General features: G+C 37.3%; 1 protein-coding gene across 6 annotated transcripts in view; it reads left to right on the forward strand.

Annotated features, from left to right (window-relative positions):
* Positions 1–22085, forward strand: part of MEE13 (myosin heavy chain-like protein) — a 144346-nt gene that overhangs the window by 88109 nt on the left and 34152 nt on the right. For 3 of the 6 annotated variants that reach the window (XM_089998746.1, XM_089998753.1, XM_089998786.1), the window contains 2 exons: positions 5405–5542; positions 5620–5730. In XM_089998746.1, coding sequence (XP_089854872.1) covers positions 5405–5542; positions 5620–5730 — 249 coding nt within the window. The remainder of the gene's footprint in view (positions 1–5404; positions 5543–5619; positions 5731–22085) is intronic. The other 3 variants (XM_089998762.1, XM_089998770.1, XM_089998777.1) reach the window with 1 other exon arrangement.

Consider the following 22085-nt stretch of genomic DNA (forward strand, 5'->3'; position numbering starts at 1 on the left):
ATTAGAGGACTGAAGGAAGGACTTTGTCATCGGGTCCTGACCAATATGCCCTCAACTTTCGCTGCAACAGTTGCGGCAACCACACTTTTAAATGTTGATTGGGAGCGAGTTAAGGGTGAGCAAAACAGGAAGTTTGTTGAGAATGGTGGAGGCAACAAACGACAACATGCCGACGACCCCACTCAAGAAGTAAAATCAAGATAGAGGAATTAAGCAACAACAATAGTCAAAGCAGATATGTCCGAAGTGAAACTATGTCCATCCTGTACAGCCATGTCCTCGAGACACAGGAGGTTGTCTATACTGCGGGAATATTTGGCATTACGCCCGAAATTGTCGCAAGAAAGCGACATATTAACAAAGACAAACTGCTGTTGAAGGTCAACAGCAACAACAATAACCTCAGCAACAACCACAAAGAGAAATGTCTGGCCGCGTCGATGCCACCATGACCGAACAAGTAGAGAGTAGCAAATAGACACTCTAATGGTAGTATGTTAAGACTTTTTATGATACTCTCCCCCTCCATCACACTGAAAATGTTGAATATTTGTCGAGAATTGATTGACAACGAGAGCATGGAATAAACAAAAGAATTTAAATACCTCAGATTTGTATTTCATAAAATAAATCCAAGTGTATCTGGTATAACTATCAATGAATGTGACATAGTAACGACTACCAGACAAAGAAAATTGTGGAGCAAGTCCCCAAACATCAGAATGAACAAGTTCAAAAGGAAAAGAAGCTTTTTCATTTATTGAATTAAAAGGAAGCACATGACTCTTACACGACTGACAACTAGAACAAAGGAAACCATCAACCTTATTACACTGACTTGACTTTGAAATAAGACCACTCGACACTAATTTCTCAAGAGAGGAATTATTACAATGACCCAAACGACGATGCCAAATGTTTGATTTATTATACGAGGACAAACTTAAACAATCTTTAGATGAATCCAACTTGAATGGTTGACCAATGGACGATTTTGGTCCAGCTCTACGAACAGAAGAAGGAGCTTCTTTTAGGATATAAATGTTTCCCTTTCGTTCTCCCTCAACGAGTGTCTTCTTCGTGAGTGGATCCTTGACACAAACAAAAGGAGTAAATTCGATGCAAGAATGAATGTCATCAACTAGTTTAGAAACAGAAATGATGTTTTTGACAATATTAGGAGAATGAAAAACATTGGACAATTTTAGGGAACCATCAGAAAGAGGAATATTCACATTTCCAGTGTGAGTTATTGGATGGAGAGCTCTATCTCCAATTTTAATACTTGCATTTTCATGATATGGGATGGGTTTCGAAATCTTACCAATATCGCCTGTCACATGTGCTGCAGCTCCAGAATCAATGTACCAAGTTCCTTGATCACTCTGTTTAAAATTTAATCCTGACAAAGTTGATATCAAAAGATTCTTGACACTATCTTCATCCCATTGATTTCCTCCAGCTCTTCCCTTGCTTGACGATCCTGTCGTATTCATTTTACCTTTGTTTTGCGGGTTGTGCCAATAATTTTCCTTGATATGCCCCTTTTTGTTGCACAAATAACATGTTGGAACATTTTTAAAATTGTGATTTCCAGAAAAGCTCGGTGTGCTAGGAGTGGGTAACAATCCACGCCCCCCTTGATTATTCCTTATCTGTTCATGCTCTCCTCGGAAGTAACCACGTCCTCAACCTGAATTTGTCCCTACAAACAATACTTCTTGGTTTCCTGAATTGTTGCCTACATCTTCGTCTTTGATGAAAATTTCATATTGTAGTAATTTCGCTCGAAGATCCTCAAAGTTAGGAAGTGAAGGAAGACACAAGAGAGATGTAACCAGCATGTGATAATCTGATCCAAGCCCGTTTAACACTTGTTGAACTTTATCCTTATCAGAAATCATACAACCCACCATAGCCAATTGGTCTGTAATGATCTTTACCTTGTTCATATATTCTGTAACAGTCATGCTCTCCTTTCTTAGGAGTTGAAACTCCCTCTTCAAATGCATAATTCTTGCTTCTGAAATTTGCGAATATGTCTTTGCGAGCTGTTCCCACAATTCCGCCACTGAGCACTCATCTGGAATACCTACAAGAACCTCTTGTGAAAGAGTAGAGGTAATGTAGGCCACAACAGCCTGATCTCGTTTTCTCCAAGTAGTAAATTCAGGATTTTGAATCAGCCTGTTAGAGACCTCTCCTTTATCATCCATGACTTCCTGCACAATAAATTCTGGTGGTGCAGAAATCGTTCCATCTAGGTGTCCATAAAGATCAAGACTCTTAATAAAAGGCAATATTTGCCTTTTCCAGGTCAAATAGTTGGTGTTATTCAATTTTTCGGAGATAAGTTGACCTAGAAAACTAGATGGCAGGGTAGGAGAATCCATTAAACTGAAATTGCGACAAAGGAAATATGACAAACGAATCTGTCTGACTGCTGTCAAATACTCAAAGATTAATGTCAGATCTAAGATAGAGTCTGACAGATGAGATTAAGAATGTAGAAGAAATTTGGAAGGAAATAGTAACAGAGATAGAAGGAATAAAACTAGAAGAAGAAATCTGATATGAATTTGGGTTCAGATCTTAACAAAACAGAATATTCAAAACTGATAAAAGAAAACACGCCTGGACAGATTTAAGCCTGGAGAATCATCAGATCCAAAACTGATAAAAGAAATCACGCACGATCTGATCTAACAATCAGATCTGGAGTCAGATCTGCAGTCACGCAAGATCTGATCTCACGACCAGATCTGGGATTATCTAACGATCAGATATGGGATCAGATCTGTTCCGATCGAGAGTAAGAAAATTATATTGAGATAGGCGAAGAACAAGACCTTAAACAGAAAATATTGATGAGCAATAGAAGGATTGAGAAAGGATTCAGAAAAGATGCATATAACGTTAGGGGGAGAAAGAAGAAAACTGGAAGACAACACTTACTTGGAACATCGATCTCACTGGACACCTTTAGAGACGATTCAATACACATAGGTCTGGTGCTCTGATACCATGTTAGAATGGATCACCGAATATATGCAATGCAAAAAGTAAGAAGACATAATGAAGAAGAGGGCTGCGGCAGCAAAGAGGACTTCTTCTCTTAGAAATCGTGCCCTATCCCATGTGTGTATTTATATAAAAACAAACAGAAAGTGGGTTGAATCAATTATGATTTGGATCCATACCCGAATATGATAAAATTACATATTACATCAGAAACAGAAGACCCGATCCATATTAGAGACCCAACTTCAGTCTTAATACATATGAGAGCAATTTTGCGTATTATTAAATACCTAAAGTCCTCCCTTTCACGAGGTCTCTTTTTGTCTGCTTTATTTTCATTAGATTTAATTGCTTATACTGATGTTGACTAGGGAGGTGATCCCAATAATAGGCACTTAACCTCTTGTTTTTGTGTTTTCTTGGAGGAATCCTTGATGTCGTGGCGATCCAAAAAGCAACAAGTCTCTCTTTCGTCCACTGAAACTGAATACCGAGCCATGGCCACCACAACAATGAAAGTAGTTTGAGCTAGAGGTCTGCTAGCTGACATGGGAGTTGAAGCGGCACAAGCTTCATGCATGTGCTGTGACAACAAGAATGCGATCTATATTCACAGCAATCGAACATTTCATGAACGCACCAAACATGTTGAAATGGACTCTCACTATGTTAGAGAGAAATATCTACATGAAACCATTGATCTGCCATATGTTACATCAGAATATCAATTAGCGAACTTTTTCACAAAACCTCTTGCTGCTCCTAGATATCATTTTCTCTTAAACAAACTTTTGCTTATTGTACCATAAGTTTGAGGGGGAGTGTTAAAAAGTGTATACATATATGTAACTATATATAATATATAATATATAATATTTTAGATTTATTTATTTATTATTTATTTTCTTTTTCTTCTTTTGTATTTTTATTTTTTGTCTAGTTCAATTTGAAGTAGACTCTTAACTAGTCAAGATCTTAGTAGATCTTGACTAGTTGATGTAGCCGTTGGACTAACTCCAACAACTCTCTATGAGAGCTCTCTGGAGCACTTCTCTCTCACTCTCTTTGTGTATAAATAGGGATGATTCCCCTCTTCTTTGTAACAATGTTTTTTAAGCATTTCTTGTGAATGAAATAAAGTTTATTATTTTATCTTTTGAGTTTGTCCATTTATGCCCGTTTGTGGGTTATGATTGTAGTGTCTTCAATAGACACCTATTACAAACATTTGTGCTTTCATGGAAGATCCTCATTTCCTTACAGGGCACACATAAGGAAGGTTCAAATATAAAAATATTATTTTATTGATTCACACAAGTATGCAGACAATATACTTACAAAGAGAGGGTTCTCCCCTATGTGTACAAGCCAAGAGGAAGACCTCATAGCCATTCGAGCCAGTCAACCATGTGTTGACCAAGATAAAAGACAGAAAAATAAATAAATAAATAAATAATTACAAAAAGTGTTTATTTTATATACAATACATATATATACACATGTACATACATATACAAATATGTATGCATACATATGTATGTATAAATATATTATATATATACATTATATATGTACAGTTTAACAGCCTCTCTTAGCATCTGAATTGCTAGTGTGTTTATCCTGCATCATTGGTGAACCTTATATAAATTTGCTTGAATTCTTCACCTGAATTGCTGGGGGTGTGCCCAATATCAGAATTCAAATCTTCATCAGGTGTTATGTCGCTTCTTTCTTTAGTCGAGACATCATGAACTTCATTTTGATGTTTACTACCATTAGGTAATCTTTGTGGACAAAATAATTTATACTGTTTATGTGTTTAGATGTCAGTATTCTCTTCAATCTTAGAGAATAACCTGTAACTCTTGTATTTGTTCAGATAGCTGATGAATGGTTTGGATTTTGGGTTCAGCTTCTTTTTGCCACGAATGGGAGCTTTTGGTGGAATGGGAGAATCTGTTCTCCTTAAGATGTCTCATCAGGCCAAAAGGTTAAGAGGATATCATGGCCTTTACAAAGCAAAACAGAGGATACAAGTACAAACAACACTATATGCACTACAAAGAATCTCCTTTTTTGTCACCCTAAAATATTTTCTAGCAGTTTTCTGTCTTTGTTTATCCCTTTGAAGGTGGTTATTTTCATAATCTACGAGATAATTTTGTTTTCATTATTTAATAGGGACTCTAGACATTCTCATTCCATGCTATGATCAGTTGATTTTTTCAACTCCTTTTTTAGAAGATACTTGAGATATATCTCTGTTATTAATATATGTGTGAAGGATGAGTAGAAGGATTAAGACTAGCAATATCCTGAAGGTTGTTACCATATTTTATTCTGTACAATTAGTTTTTCTCTCATGCCTATGGATCTGTTGCAGGAAGAAAGCTTTCACTCGGCCATAAATTGTTCCAAAGGTTCGGATGATGTTTGTAAAGTATTAGCTCAGGCACTGCAGGAGAAGGTTCCACTTTACTGCCCTCATGCTTCCATCAGTGTCCAGTGTTTCTCAAGCTTGGTCAATTTTATGCCCTCTCTTTTCCTGGGTTGTGTAGGTCAGTTTGCAGACTACTTAATAAGTTGCTGTCTCTTCAGGTTGATGCATTGTTACTTCTATCACAACAGGAGGAACAACATTTATTACAGAAAAATATCCAAATGGCTCTTGAGAAAACGTGTGAAGACCTTCAAAGGACCTTAGTTCAAGTAATGTTTTATTTGATTTTGCATCCTTAGTTTTTGACGTTTGACTCAGCTGTATGATCTCTTTATCTCTCTTTAATTTACTAAAAGTGTTCAGTTTACTTGGTATCAAACTTTGCTATTTTTTGAAACATTAAGTTATTCATCATGTATCCATCTCCTTTAGAGTCTAGATTAATGAGACGTGACATTTGGATCTCGATCCAGATCCACGTTTGAATCCAGATTCACGTCATTTAGTGTTTTATAATGTATATTTTGTTCCCAGTTTTTCCCCAGTTAAATATTATCTTGTACATTAATATAAGGGGCAGTCTTGTACTTGTACACAAAAGAATCAGTTCTGTTATTAAAATAGAATCCCACACGTCCCACATTGGGTATTGTGTGGTGAGTTGCTGCAGCCATTCTTTCTCCTATTCTGTCTCTTCTCCTCTTCTTCCCTGGTGACGCAGATCTGGTTTTACATAGATTCCCCAATGTGCTAAAGCATAGATACCAGAGTGGGAATCGTAATCGGGAAGCAGTAAGGGAATTAAAATCAGGGAATGGCCATTTCAAATTTTGAGAGGATTCACAAAGCAGGAAGTGATATGAGAAACCATTTAGGAATCCATATGTAAAATTGTATGAGCATAAGAATAAAGAATCCTAAAAGAATTGTGGTTTTATAGGGATCATTATTTATATACATAGGAACCAGGATTCTTAAGTGAATTAGAATTCCCAATCATGGTAATCGGATTCTTGCACAACTATCAGATTTTGAAGAACCAAATAGCTTTCAATCACGAACCAAAATGTCCACAAATATCATGTCAACAACACACAAATGTTCTCTAAGAAACACACTCACAAAGCCCACAAAGGGGTACACACAAGAAGGCTCACAATATAAAAGATTAATATTTTATTGAACATCATAAGTATGCAAAAATATACTTTTATTGGAAGGGGAAGACCCCTGTTTATATACACGAGAGAGAGAGAGAGAGAGAGAGAGAGAGAGAGAGAGAGAGAGAGAGAGAGAGAGAGAGAGAGAGAGAGAGCTCTGACTAGAAATCTAGCCGTTGGGTCCTAGTCAACATAGGTTGACTAAGTCAAAAAAGCAAGAAAGAAAGAAAAAAAATAAAAGAATAAAAATAATATAAAATACATATGTACATATATATATAATTTAACACTCCTCAAACTTATGATAGAATGACCAAAAGTTTGCCTAGAAGAAAGTGAAACCTAGGAGCATATAGAGGTTTGGTAAAGAAGTTCGTCAACTCGTACTATGATGTGATATAAGGTAGATCAATGATCCCTTGAAGATATTCCTCTTGCACATAGTAGCAATCCGTCTCGATGTGCTTTGTTCTTTCGTGAAAAGTATGGTTGCTAACAATGTAGATAACACTCTTATTGTCGCAACACATCTTTAAAGCTCCTAGAATTTTGATTCCCATATCAGCCAACAATCTTCTCAGCCAAACCACCTCCATTGTGGTTGTAGACATAGCCCAGTACTCAACTTCAGTTGAGGAAAGTGAAACCTTTTGTTGTTTTTGCACTCTACGAGATTAACGATTCACCTAAGAAAACACAGAAACCCGTGGTTGAATACTTATTGTTGGAATCACCGCCCCAATCTGTATCAGTATATGTAAGTAAATCCAATGTAGATGCAGAAGACATAAAAAGGCCTCTAGAGATAGAAATCTTAAGATATCTAACAATACACAGAACTCCCATGTGAAGGGATGTGGGTGCGTAGCTGTGTTTACAACATGTTCTATATCAAGCCTAGTAATTGACAAGTAAGAAAGGGCCCCAATAAGATGTCGATAAAGGGTTGGATCTGTAAGACTCACATTTAAAAAAAAAAGGGTTTTGGATCCATGTTAGATATGATCAGATCCAACCCAGATCAAGGTCCACCCCCCCCCCCCCCCCCCGCATTCTATTTAAACCCCCCCACAAGGGGGTTTTCCTTTTGTAAATCAGCGAGGACTCCTACCCTCGCTTGATTCACGCTGACCTGAGCCCCTCCCCTCTCTCGACTATTCCTGGCTCGAATCCCAACTTCTCTCTGAGTCGTAACAGACCCCGACGCACTCACCTAAGCCTTGACCTCCCCTCGACACTGTCTCCCCCCCGTCCCTCTTTTACTATCTCCGTCTCTCTCCCTCTGTCATCTTTCTCCCCCTCTCCTTTTCGGCGGTAGCGACATCACCTCGATGCTGCCACCCCGCCTGAGAGGCGGCACCACCCGGGTGCCGCCCTCCCTCTAGTGTCTCTGTTTTTTTCGCCGGCAAACCAGAGCCACCAGCAGTGGTGGCTCTGTCTCCCTATGAGGGAGGGTGCCAAGCACCCTCTCCTCTCCCCTTCTTCCCCTGTTGACCAAGTGGGGCGACTAAAGCCGCAACCCCCACCCTTGCTGTTTTTCCCTGTTTCTGCCGGCTGACCAGAGCCACCTGCAGGTTGTGGCTCTGACTCGTTAGGAAAGAGGGTCCCTGCACCCTCTTCCTTACCGATTTCCAGTAGCAGCCTATGGTTGTTGCTGCTGCTATAGTAGGGACAACCAACAGGTAGTGGTTGAGGCCGCTCCCCTGTCACCCCTTATGTCAGGCAAGCACCTCCCCTATCGACTTCCCTTGCCGACACTCTGATGTTGCATGTTCTGCTGGTGATGGATTATCTTGTCAAGGTATTCAGTGGATTATTGATTAGGGGCATCTAGACATTTGTGTGGAAATTCATGTGATTTTTCAAATTTGAATAGTGTTGCTAACCATAAAAAGGTAGTTCTTATCGATGGAAGCTCCTCTCCCATTGTTAGCCAGGGAAATATTTCTCTCCCCTACTCTTCATCTATCAAATGTTCTTCATGCCTTTTCATTTCCTCAAAATTTGTTATCGGTTAGTCGTGTTGCCAAAGATTGAATTGCAGAGTGATATTTGATCCTGCCTGTTGTACTTTTCAGGACTTGCTGACAGGGAAGAGGATTGGTGGAGGCTATGAGGAATGTTGAGTTTATTATCTACACCAACTGGTTAGATCTGTTCATTCGACAGTTGAGTCCTCTTTCAGTTCGTTGTTGTGGCATCATCGTCTTGGTCATCTCCCGATTCTTAAACTACATAGAGTCATCCCTCATATCTCTCCTTCCACTACATTGTTGTGTGAAGCATGTCAGCTTGGGAAGCATCACATGAGTTCATTCTCGTCCAATCAGAGTCCATCGAGTCAAAATTTGTTTGATCTTCTTCATGTTGATGTTTGGGGTTCAAGTAGAATTCTTAGTCGGTCTAAGTGTCGTTATTATTTAGTCATTGTAGATGATTTTTGCAGATTATCTTGGGTGTTCTTGTTAAAAGAAGGGGTTGAAGCCCCAAATTTTCTCAAATTCTTGATTATTGAAACAAAAACTCACTTTAATTCTTGTGTCAAAGTTGTTCGCATTGACAATGCTCTTGAATTCAAATCCTCAGAATTACATCAATTTTACAAAAATCTTGGAATCCAACCTCAGACTTCTTGTCCTCATACCTCGCAACAGAATGGAGTAGCTCAACGCAGACATAGAAAAATTCTAAATGTTGCCCTTTGCCTCATGATCCAGTCTAATATGCCTGCGTCCTACCGAAGAGATGCAATTCTAACTGCGGGATACATAATAAACCATATGCCTTCAACTTCTGTAGGGGATCACATTCCCATTCAAATTCTCAGTCCTCAAGCTCCTCTTTTTTCCATCTCCCCAAAGGTATTTGGCTGTGTGTGCTTTGTCCATAAACGGGGTCCCGATCGAGATAAATCGTCCCCTTAGTCTATAAAATGTGTTTTTGTTGGGTATCCCTGTTAAATTATGTAATCAAATCATATAATGTTATATATATATTTTATATATATAAGGTGATACATATACATATATTAATATATATGTATATGTATCTACTTATTATATATATAAAATATATATTTCTATTATTTAGCCGTAGGGGTAGTTTAGTCTTTTTTCATTTTTGCGCATATTCATTTCTTGAATATGTATTGTATTTTTTCCTTTTTATTTGTTCTCTTTTTTTTTTTCTTTTTCTTTTTTGTACCATTTGTACCTTGTACCTTAGGGCCCCCACCACTAGTCGTTGGGCCCCTCCAACGGTCACATTTGTGACCGTTGGAGGGGCTCCAACGACTATGTGGGAGCCCCTCCAAGGGTCTCTCCAAGCTTTATATAAAGGGCTCTCCTCCATTGTATTTTCTAAGGCTTTGGGATTATAGCCCAAGCTTGTGATAGTGGAACTTATGACTTTTGGGTTCGTATTTGTGCATTTGTGAGTTTGTGTTGTGCATTGTGTGCACAAGTGTTTCAAGTGTTCTTATTGGGCGTTTGTATACACATTTATTTCCAAGAATATTGTAATATTGTTCGTAGTATCTTGTTGGAGATACTTTCACATGGTATCAGAGCCTCATTTGAAGGAGGATCATGCGTCTCTTCTCTTTTGAAGTGCCTCAAAAAATGTGCCTTCAAGCTATTTGAGTTTGGAGTGGATCACCTCCTTCGCGCAATATTTTAGAAGCCTCTTTTGTCAAGAAAGAGTTGAAAAGCCTTTAAGGTACATATTGTTTTTTCTAATCTTTGCTCTCTAATGGGTTAAAAAGACTCACATTTCTCTCTTGGGTTCAAACTCAATGGGTCCAACTATCATGTTTGGTCCGGTAACATGGAAGCTCACATCAAAGGAAAAGGGCTTTGGGGCTATGTCCAAGGCTCGATTCCCGAACTGGAACCCCATATAACTTCCATATAAGGAGGAGAGATAAAAATTCTTGAAGGAGATGAAAGAACCAAGGCCCTTGAAGAATATACGAAAAAGCATGAAGAATGGGAAATGAGGAATTTTAAAATCCTCTCTTAGATATTTTCATCCGTAGAAACGAGAATCAATGCAAATATCATAAAGTTCAATAAGACTTCTCAAGCATGAGGTTATCTTGAGAAGCTGTATACCTATAGGGATTTATCCCATAAATAATATCTCCAAAAAAGGGCGCTAAGGCTTCAACAAGGAGAAATGTCTATTAGAGAGTACTTTGCCGAGCTCTCTTGTATTTGGGATGAGCTTGCTATGCTCGAACCCAAAAGGAGTGGTGAAGCCATAAAGCTTCGTCACAAACAATTGGAAGAAGATAGATTTTTTAATTTTTTGAATGGGCTTAGGCCCGAATTTGAACAAATCCGATCTTCTCTTTTATCCGCTTTCTCTTCTCCCCCTCTTGAAGATGTATTAACTAAGTTAAGTGGGGAAAAAACTCGGATGTGTATAAGCAAGAATACCCCAAGTGTATTAGCCACACCTTCAAATAATGAAGATAATGAAGGTGTAAATGCCGTTTCAAGACCGGGAAACAACTTAAAGACATACAAGCCTCCTCATTTCAAAAACCAAAATCCAAGTGGACAAGGAGGAAGGAGGGACTATAGCAAGCTTACGTGCTACTTTTGTAAGGAACCAGGGGACATCAAACCCATGTATCCAAAGTTAAAAAAGCTTCTTGCCATGGCCACTACATCTCAAGAGGGCCCGTCATCTTCAAATGAAGCCCTCTCTCTTCAACAAATTGTAGATGCTCTTCAACCCTTTCTAAAAGGGGCCACTTCCGGTGCGACCATGTCAACCTCCTCTCCGCCCGGTAAGACTTCTTGGCTTTTGGATTCCGGTGCTTCCTTTCATATGACTCCATGTTTTAATTCTTTTTCCGAGTATACAAAAAATCCCCTTCCATCCTTTGTTTCAACCGCAGATGGAACGTCTCTTGAAGTAAAAGGAATGGGTAACATTGAAAAACAAGGATTCTTTATTCTAAAAACTAGATTTATACCCAAGTTAAACTTAAATTTACTTTCCGTTTCTCAACTCTCGGGTCATGGGTGTGATATAAAATTCTCATCTAACAAATGTTGGATACAGGATCGCCAGTCTGGGAGATTGATTGGGGAAGGCTCTAGGAAAGGTGATCTTTACTATTTCGATTCCCTTCAAGTTCCAAAGAATCCTTTTTTGTAATGTTGTCCAAAAAGATATTAATGTATGGCACAAAAGACTTGGACATCCAAATATTGTAAAAATTTCTCATTTGCCTTTTGTCAAAAGTTTATGCAAAAGTGATTTCACTTGTAATGATTGTATACTTGGGAAAATGAAAAAATTACCCTTCTTTCAAAGATCTATATTTACAACTAGACTGTTTGAAATTGTTCATTTTGATGTATGGGGTCCGACACCAGTTTTATCAAAAGGTGGATTCACTTATTATGTTATTTTTGTTGACGATTATATGAGATATTGTTGGATTTATTTTCTTAAACACAAATGTGAAGTCTTTTCAACTTTTAAAACCTATCATATGATGATTAATAATCAGTTTAATGAGAATCTCAAAATTTTTAGAACTGACTCAAGTGGAGAATACCTTTCGAATGATTTCAAAAACTATCTTGAAAATTATGGTATTGTCCACCAAAGATCTTGTCTAAAAACCCCTCAACAAAATGGGTTATCCGAAAGAAAGCATAGACATATGATAGAGGCAACCCGAACTTTGTTGGTCTCTCAAAACATCCCAAAAGGTTTTTGGGCTGAAGCTGCTTTTGCATCTGTTTATCTGATAAATCGGCTACCCTCTAAAAACTTGAGCAATATCTCGCCTTTTGAAAAACTCTATACTAAAGAACCTATTATAGTCGATTAAGAATATTTGGTTGTAAATGCTTTGTTCTTACTGATAAGAACGATAAGCTCTCACCTAAAGCGATTCCCTGTGCTTTTCTTGGATATTCCAAAACCCATAAGGGGTTTCGTTGTTATGATATCAAGAATGACAAGTTGTATGTCTCCAGAAATGTGAGTTTTCTGGAAAATGTTAATGGTTTTGAAAAAGGTGAATCCTGTGAAGATAACATGGATTATTCTTTCCTATTTGAAATGTTAGCTCATGATGATGACAATGGGGATAGTGATGATGGTTTACTCCTAATGACATCAACGAAAAAGAAGATAGTTCCCCTCTTCTTCCCTTGGTACCTCAACATAGTAATGTAGAAGATTTAAGAGAACCTATAACATATATCCATAGAGATAGAAGTAATTTCAGGAGTGCTATTGAAAAATAGCAGTGAACCTAGTAGTTCTAGTTCAAATGATGATCTACGAAGAGCTGAGAGAAGTAGAAGAGTACCCTCTAGGTTTGTCTCATTTGATTCTTTTTCACCCAGATATAGGTTCTGTCTTAGCGCTATTCACTCTTACTTTGAACCAAGGAATTTTGAGGAAGCTAAAAAATGTATAGAATGACAAGAAGCTATGCAAAATGAACTCACTGCTCTTAGGAAAGCAGAGACATGGGAATTCCAAACTCTACCTATTGGAAAGAAAACCATAGGCTATCGTTGGGTATTTAAGATTAAGACTAAGAGCGATGGATCTTTAGAGAGATACAAAACTCGATTAGTTGCTAAAGGGTATAGTCAAGAGTATGTGATTGACTATGAAGAAACTTTTGTTCCCGTCGCTCAAATGGTAACTGTCTGATGCCTCATTTCTGCTGCTTCTACCAACAAATGAAACATCTATCAAATGGATGTTAAGAATGCTTTTCAGAATGGTGATTTGAATAAAGAGGTTTACATGGATGTTCCACCTGGAATGGAGACTCCCAAAGGGAAGGTGCTTCGACTTAGTAAAGCCCTTTATGGCTTAAAATAAGCCCCTAAGGCTTGGTATGATAGGTTTAACTCTGTAATGATAGAAAATGGTTTTTTATCTTGCTTTATTGATACTGCTTTATTTGTTAAGAAATCTAATGCAGGGATTGTTATTTTACTTTTATATGTGGATGATATGCTTATAACCGGAAGTGATTTTAAAGGGGTTAAAAACATAAAATCAATTTTAAAGGATAAGTTTGAAATGTCTGTCTTGGGTTTTCTAACTTATTTTTTTGGGTATTGAAGTAGCTTACTCTCATAGAGGGTATTTTTTGTCTCAAACTAAGCTTACATCTGAGATTATTGACAGGTCAGGCATTACTGATGACAAGGTTTGTTAAACTCCTGCTATAGTAGGAGCTAAAATGAAGATTGATGATGGTGTTCTTCTCTCCGATCCTACTCCCTACAAACAATTTGTAGGATCGTTGATGTATCTGAGTATTATAAGACCAAATATCTCACATGCAGTTCATACGGCAAGCCAGTTTCAGCATGCACCAACCTCCGTTCACATGAGTGCTATCTTACGAGTCGTAAGATACATAAAGGGCACTTTAAATAAAGGAGTTTTCTTGTCCTCTTCCTCTAATTTAAAATTAATTGCATATACTGACTCTGATTGGGGAGGTGACCCAAATAACTGTCACTCCACCATTGGTTTTTGTGTGTTCTTAGGAGATTCACTGATTTCATGGAGATGTAAAAAGCAGCAAAAGATGTCCCTATCATGAACTGAAGCCGAATATCGTGCCATGACGACTACTACTATGGAAATTGTATGGATCCATCAGTTGCTGGAAGATATGAGGATCACAATAGAAGGGCCCACCAAGCTATGCTGTGACAACAAAAATGCGATTTATATTGCTAAGAATCACACTTTCCATGAGCGGACCAAACACATAGAAATGAATTGTCATTATGTTCGTGAGGTGTATCTCAAAGGAGTCATTGACCTTTCATATGTCACATCAGAATATCAGTTGGCGGATTTCTTCACTAAAGCTTTGTGTGCTCCGCGCTTCAACTTCCTTCTTAGCAAACTTTCAGTCATCCTGCCCTAAGTTTGAGGGGGGGTGTTAAATTATGTAATCAAATCTTATAATGTTATATATACATATAAGGTGATACATATATATTTATATATTAATATATATGTATATGTATCTACTTATTATATATATAAAATATATTTCTATTATTTAGCTTTAGGGGTAGTTTAGTCTTTTTTTCATTTTTGCGCATATTCATTTCTTGAATATGTATTATATTTTTTCCTTTTTATTTTTTCTCTTTTTCTTTTTTGTACCATTTGCACCTTGCGGGGCCCACCACTAGTCGTTGGGCCCCTCCAACGACTATGTGGGAGCCCCTCCAAGGGTCTCTCCAAGCCCTATATAAAGGGCTCTCCTCCATTGTATTTTCTAAGGCTTTGGGATTATAGCCCAAGCTTGTGTTAGTGGAACTTATGACTTTTGGGTTCGTATTTGTGCATTTGTGAGTTTGTGTTGTGCATTGTGTGCACAAGTGTTTCAAGTGTTCTTGTTGGGCGTTTGTATACACATTTATTTCCAAGAATATTGTAATATTGTTCGTAGTATCGTGTTGGAGATACTTTCACAATCCCAAGCACCAAAAAGGATATCGTTGTTATGATCCCATATCCCAAAGAGAGTATGTCAGTGCGAATGTTTCCTTTTTTGAGTCCATCCCTTATTTTTCTAGTACTTCTCCTCGATTACATGCTAGTAAAGGTGATTCCTTCCCTCTTCCTGTTCGTCCCTTTCCATTGGAGTCTGTCTCTCCTGAGCCTCTTGTTCCATGTCCGTCAGAGTCCTGTTAAAAAAATCCTCCCGTGGTGTACACACTTCGAGCTCCACCCACTCTATGCCTTCGTCATCAGCTTCTCTAGAGGTAAGTGTTCTTGATCTTACTGAAGAGCCTATTGTTGTTGATGATTTACCTATTGCTCTTCGGAAGGGCAAAAAAACATGTACGCTTCACCCTATTTCTCAGTTTGTTTCATAGGCATGACTTGGTGTTAATATGAAGAATTTTGTGTTAGCATTATCTGCTACATCATTTCCTCTCAATATCATCAAGCCCTTCTGGACCTCAAATGGACGAAGGCTATGCAGAATGAAATGGATGCACTACTCTCTAAGGAAACATGGGACTTAGTTGATCCACCGCTTGAGGCTGATATTGTTGGTTGCAAATGGGTCGATACTAGTGAGTATAACTCAGATGGATCGATTGAAAGGTTTAAAGCCTGCTTGGTTGCTAAAGGCTATACTCAAACCTATGGAGTGGACTTTTTTGAGACATTCTCTCCTGTTGCTTGCCTTGGGACGATTCGTCTTGTTTTGTCAGTTGCAGTGCACCATGGTTGGTCTTTATGTCAGCTCGATGTAAAAAATGCCATTCTGTATAAAGATTTGGAGGAGATAGTTTATATGCAACAACCTCTAGGGTTTTAAGTTTAGGGGGAGTGTGTGCATGGTTCTCCAAGCTGGCTGAGGTAATGTCGACTTTTGGGTTTGCCCGGTCGGCCTCTGATCATTCTCTTTTTATTAAAAAGACTTGTGCAGGGACTGTGGTTATGATAGTATATGTTGATGACATTATAGTCACAAGAAGCAGTGAAAAAGACAATCTATCAGACAAAGGCCCATATTCAGAAACACTTTGTGACTAAGGATCTGGGACCACTCAGATATTTTTTAGGTATAGAGGTTGCAAGGAGTAGAGAAAGATTGGTTTTGTTACAACGAAAATATGTCTTGGATCTACTAAACGAGACAGGGATGTTAGGTGCTAAAACTGCAAGGATTCCTATGGATTCTAAGGCTCATTTGTTTGATGAAAAATCAGAGTATGTGGACAATAGCAGTTATCACTCCTTGGTTGGTAAGCTATTATATGTGATTGTGATTAGACCTGGCATATCTTTAGCTGTGAGCAAGGTAAGTCAGTTTATGAACAAGCCTACAAAGGCTCACTAGGAGGCCGCAATAATGATTCTAAAATATCTAAAGTTCTCCCCTGGTAAAAGACAATGGTTTAAACAAAATCCTTCTTTAGATATTATTGCCTATTTAGATGCAGATTATGCAGGGTCGGTTGATGATAGAAAGTCGACAACTGGATTCTGTGTGTTTGTTGGAAGGAACTTGGTTACTTGGAGAAGTAAGAAACAAACTGTTGTTGCTAGGTCGAGTGCTAAGTCAGAGTATCAGGCTATTGTTATCATCGAAAATTTTTTCCCTCCCTCTGCGAGAGAGAAACGATTATGCGAGTCAAACTCGACCAAAGTTTTGAGTTTTTTTTTTTTTGAAAATAACTCGCTTTCGTTTTTGAAATTTGCGAAAAAATTCCGTAGAATGGGACTCGCCTGACGGTACGAGGTTCAACCGTTCCTGGCGTCTATACCAGGGGTAATTGAACCAAGGATCAAAAGTGGGTTTCATTCGTATTCTGACTATGGCCATAAATACGAATTCCATCGAGTTTGTCAACTCCCTAAAAGCTTGTGCACGTGCCATTCATGTCAACCATAGTGGATTTGGAAAATTTGTAATGAATTGCCATACATCAGATATCAGAATTTACGAAAGCAAAGCATGTGAATGCATCATATTCTATTCAGAAATGTAACTCTTATTCCAATATTACATTTGATTTTACATCAATGAAATAAAAGAAAAATAAATGAAATCTTCCTTCTGAATATCTCGGCAAAACTAGAAAATGAGTTAGCTCAAATATATAGGTTTTCCAGATTTATTCGACAGTATCGGAAAATTATCGGATTTTATCCAGATATAAACCCAATTCATACCTCCCTGATATAAACATGAGAAATAAATGATGCTAATGCATGAAAATTAGGAAATAAAGTTTGGAAATTCGAAATTGAGGTGAAAATGACCAAAATGCCTTTGATAACAAGACTATGGCCTTGAAATTAGGGTTTTCAGAAAGATTTTTTGTAAAAATGAGAATTTTGAAATTCAAATGAATGAAAATGAAGATAAAATCAAACATAGGATGATATGATATGATTATATGCATGCTAAAACTCTAAAATTGCAAAAATATCACAAAACACTGAATTTCGCGCGAATTTCGCCTTTCTTTTGATAGTTTGACTAACACACATGACAATTGAACTCAAATTCACACCAAATTTGGCATATACAACTATATTAGTCCTAAGAATAGAATGAAATACGAAAATCAATTTTTTGGTATTATTTCAATATGAAAATTAATAAAGAAAACCTAAAAATGCATGATTTTGCCTTTTAGCCCACATCTATCCTAATGACAACCTAATTTCGGGTATCAACTTACCATGGAAACTCACCAAATTTTCTGGGCGACAGTAGACAACCAAACAATGATTTTTGCCTTTTGTAGACTTGGGATTCGACCTATGGTTAGAGAGATACAACTCCAACAACTTTGAAATTATAGGCAAACTGACAGACTTTCATAAAAATTAGGGAAAAAATAGCAAAATCTTTGAATTTTTAGGAGGATGTTGCAGACAAACAGAGGAACAAATCCTTTTTTTACAGTTTTGGCATTGGATCTACGGTTGCAGAGGACACACTAGATTATCAGGTACTTAAATCTAATGAAATTACAATAACTGGAAATTGGTAGGTAAACTTTTAAAATCTACGAAAAACAGAAATCTAAATCCTAAAATTTTGAAATTCTGGGAAATGACAGAGGACATCATGAGGATCAATTCCTTTTTTGACAGACAGAGCATCCGACTTACAGACTGTGAGCCATGATCAACCTAAGTCGATCAAAAGCTCTGACATGCCTATAGTAACAAGCTTTATACAGTGGTCCATGCAAACCGATTTTTGAAAGATAGCAATTTTTATCAAAAAAATCCAGTAAAATCCAGTAAAATACTAGATCTTTCCATAAGTCCACTGTATTTTGCAGATCGCGAATCAGATCTCTCATGAGGGAGATCTCAGACTAACAAGTTCAACCTTAATCATAGATAGCAATTCCTCACTGCTAAGACCTGGTTCGGTTTTTGATTTTTTAAATGAGGTTATAGAACCCAAATTAATTCGGGTTTTTTTTGCAGAAAACCGAGGATAAACATGTGCATCTACCATAAAAAAATCAGAATTTATTGATAAGATTTTCTACATAAAATGACGACTAGATTTCACGCCTAGAATCAAAACCTACAACTACGAATAGGATTTCAATGGGACCAAAACTAAATAGATGAAACTGTAATAAAATGGTGGTCTTCAACAAATGCACGAATAACTCACAAACAAGTGTCTATTGGAGACACTACAAGCATGACTCTTGAAAGAGTATAAAAGGAAGAACACTTGAAAAATAAATAATACTTTATTCATGAACAAAATGCTTAAGAAGCATAGTAGTTTACATTGAAGGGGTTCACCCCTATATATACAAAAAAGTGGAAGAGAGAGGAGAGCTCATTTTGATCTCTCCAAAAGAGACGTTGGAAGTCCAACGTCTCTTAATATAGCTATTGGACTACAGTCCAACAACATTTATTATTATAGCTGTTGGACTATAGTCCAACAACATTTATTATACCTGTTGGACTACAGTCCAACAACTATTTGCACAGTCAAGTTCCATTAAATATCTAGTTTCTATTGAACTAGATGTTGAAAAAGAAAATAAAGAAAAATAGAAAAAGAAAATAATAAAAGAAAATATAATAATATTAAATAATATATATATATATATATATATTACAGTTTACATTTTAACACTCCCCCTCAAACTTACGGTACAATGAGCGAAAGTTTGTCTAAGAGGAAGTGAAATCTGGGAGCAGCGAGAGGCTTGGTGAAGAAGTCTGCTAATTGATATTCTGATGTAACATATGACAGATCAATGGTTCCATGTAAGTATTTCTCTCTGACATAGTGACAGTCCATCTCAATGTGTTTAGTGCGCTCATGGAATGTCTGGTTGCTTGCAATGTAGATCGCACTTTTGTTGTCACAACACATCTTTGAAGCTTGCGTTGCTTTAACTCCCATATCCGCTAGCAATCGTCTGAGCCAAACAACCTCCATAGTGGTGGTTGCCATGGCTCTGTATTCAGCTTCGGTGGAGGAAAGAGAGACTTTCTGCTGCTTCTTGCACCTTCACGAAATTAAGGTTTCACCTAGGAACACACAAAAACCAGTAGTTGAGTGTCTATTATTGGGATCACCTCCCCAGTCAACATCAGTATATGCAATTAAATTTAATGAAGATGAAGCAAACAAGAAGAGTCCTCGTGAAAGAGAGGATTTTAAGTATCTAATAATACGCAAAATTGCTCCCATGTGCACGGAGGTGGGAGCATGCTGAAACTGACTGGCTGTATGAACCACATGAGTTATATCTGGCCTAGTAATGGAAAGATAAGAAAGGGCTCCAACAAGCTGTTTATAAGGAGTAGGATCATCAAGAAGTTCTCCATTATCAATTTTCATTTTAACATTGACAACTTCTGGAGTGTCTACTTTCTTATCATTTGTAATTCTAGACCTGGAAACGATATCAAGAGCAAATTTAGATTAAGATATCAAATACCCCCTAGGGGAATAAGCAACTTCAATGCCTAAAAAATATCTTAATAAACCTAAGTCAGTCATTTCAAAGTGAGTTTTAAGAAGAGATTTGATATTTGCAACTCCCTGTTTGTCGCCTCCGGTGATGATCATATCGTCCACATAGAGAAGAAGAATAATGATGCCTGCATCAGATTTCTTAACAAACAAAGCAGTGTCAGTTAAACAAGGTTGAAAACCAATATCAAGCATAACATGACTAAATCGGTCATACCAGGATTTTGGAGCCTGTTTAAGACCATAAAGAGCTTTTTCTAGACGAAGAGCTTTACCCTTAGGGATACTAATACCAGGTGGGGCTTCCATGTATACTTCTTCAACGAGATTCCCATTCAGGAAAGCATTTTTGACATCTAATTGAAAGATATGCCATGTTTTAATGGAGGCCAAGGCTATTAAAGTTCTAACAGTGGTCATACGGGCCACATGAGCAAATGTTTCTTTATAATCGATGCCATACTCTTGGGCATATCCTTTTGCTACTAAAGGGGCCTTATATCTTTCCAGGGTCCCATCACTTTTGGTTTTGACTTTGTATACCCACCTACAACCTATAGGTTTCTTACCCGGAGGGATATCTTGTATCGTCCAAGTATTGGCCTTTTCTAGTGCATCCAATTCTATTTTCATGGCTTCTATCCATTCTATATGATTTTTGGCTTGAGAATAGGATGATGGTTCAACATATGATTGTATTAATGTAATGGCGGCCCTATACGTGGGTGAAAAAGATTTATAAGACAAATTTTTCTGGAGGTTTAGAGATTCTAGACGTTCTTCTAGGTGAGACTTCAGAGTATTTTTGTAATGCACATGGAAAATTTTGCTCTCTACGTCTTGAATATTGTAGACTAACATCCCTATGGATTTGCTCTTCATTATCATCATTTTCAACAACAATAGGACTTTGATCATTGTCAAGGTCACATCCAACATCACATTCATTGGATTTTGAAGTTGGATCAATTAAAAACGAGTATTCAGTGACATCCTTGGATTTTTCAAATTCAAAGAAGCTTTCTTTTTCCAAAAAAGATACATTTCTTGACACATATAATTTGTCATTTTGAAAATCTAAACACCTGTAGCCTTTTTGATTATCAGCATATCCTAAAAAGGCACATGGGATTGCACGAGGAGAGAGTTTGTCATTTCTGTTGGTGAAAACAAAACATTTGCATCCAAAGACTCTTAATCTAGAATAATCTGGAGTTAAATTAACAAGCTTTTCTATTGGAGTTATATTCTTTAATGAGGAAGATTGCATCCTATTAATGAGGTAGGTGGCAGTTAGGACCGCTTCAGCCCAAAAACTTTTTGGAACTTGATTTGCAATTAGCAATGTCCTAGTAGTTTCCATAATGTGCCGATGTTTGCGTTCGGCTAGGCCATTCTGTTGTGGAGTGTGTGGACATGATCTTTGATGTGTAATACCATGTAAATTGAGAGTCTTTGAATTCGTTGGACATAAATTCTCCCCCTGAATCAATGCGAAAAACAGAAATATCATTTTGAAACTTATTTTTAACCATTTTATGAAATATTTGGAAGTTAGCAAAGACATCAGATTTATGTTTAAGAAAATTAATCCAAGTATGTCTAGAAAAGTCATCAACAAAAATGACATAATATGTATAACCACCTTTGGAAATAACTGGTGCAGGGCCCCAAACATCCGAATGTATTAACTCAAGTGGTCATGAGGAAACAAAAGTTCTACTAAGAACTGGTAACCTTTTCATTTTGCCAAGAATGCAGTCTTTACAAGAAAAATTTTCATAATTACAAAATTTTTCCAAACTTGGAAAATATTGAATTTTAGACATATGAGGATGACCAAGCCTTTTGTGCCATAAATCCAATTCTAATTTCTGAGTATTATAACAAAATGCATTCTTGGGTAATTCCAAAAAGTCCATGTAATAAAGTCCTCCTTCTCTATGAC

This window comes from Nuphar pumila, chromosome 1 (genome assembly GCF_984573655.1).
Source record: "Nuphar pumila chromosome 1, dmNupPumi1.hap1.1, whole genome shotgun sequence".
In the NCBI taxonomy this organism is placed as follows: Eukaryota; Viridiplantae; Streptophyta; class Magnoliopsida; order Nymphaeales; family Nymphaeaceae; genus Nuphar; species Nuphar pumila.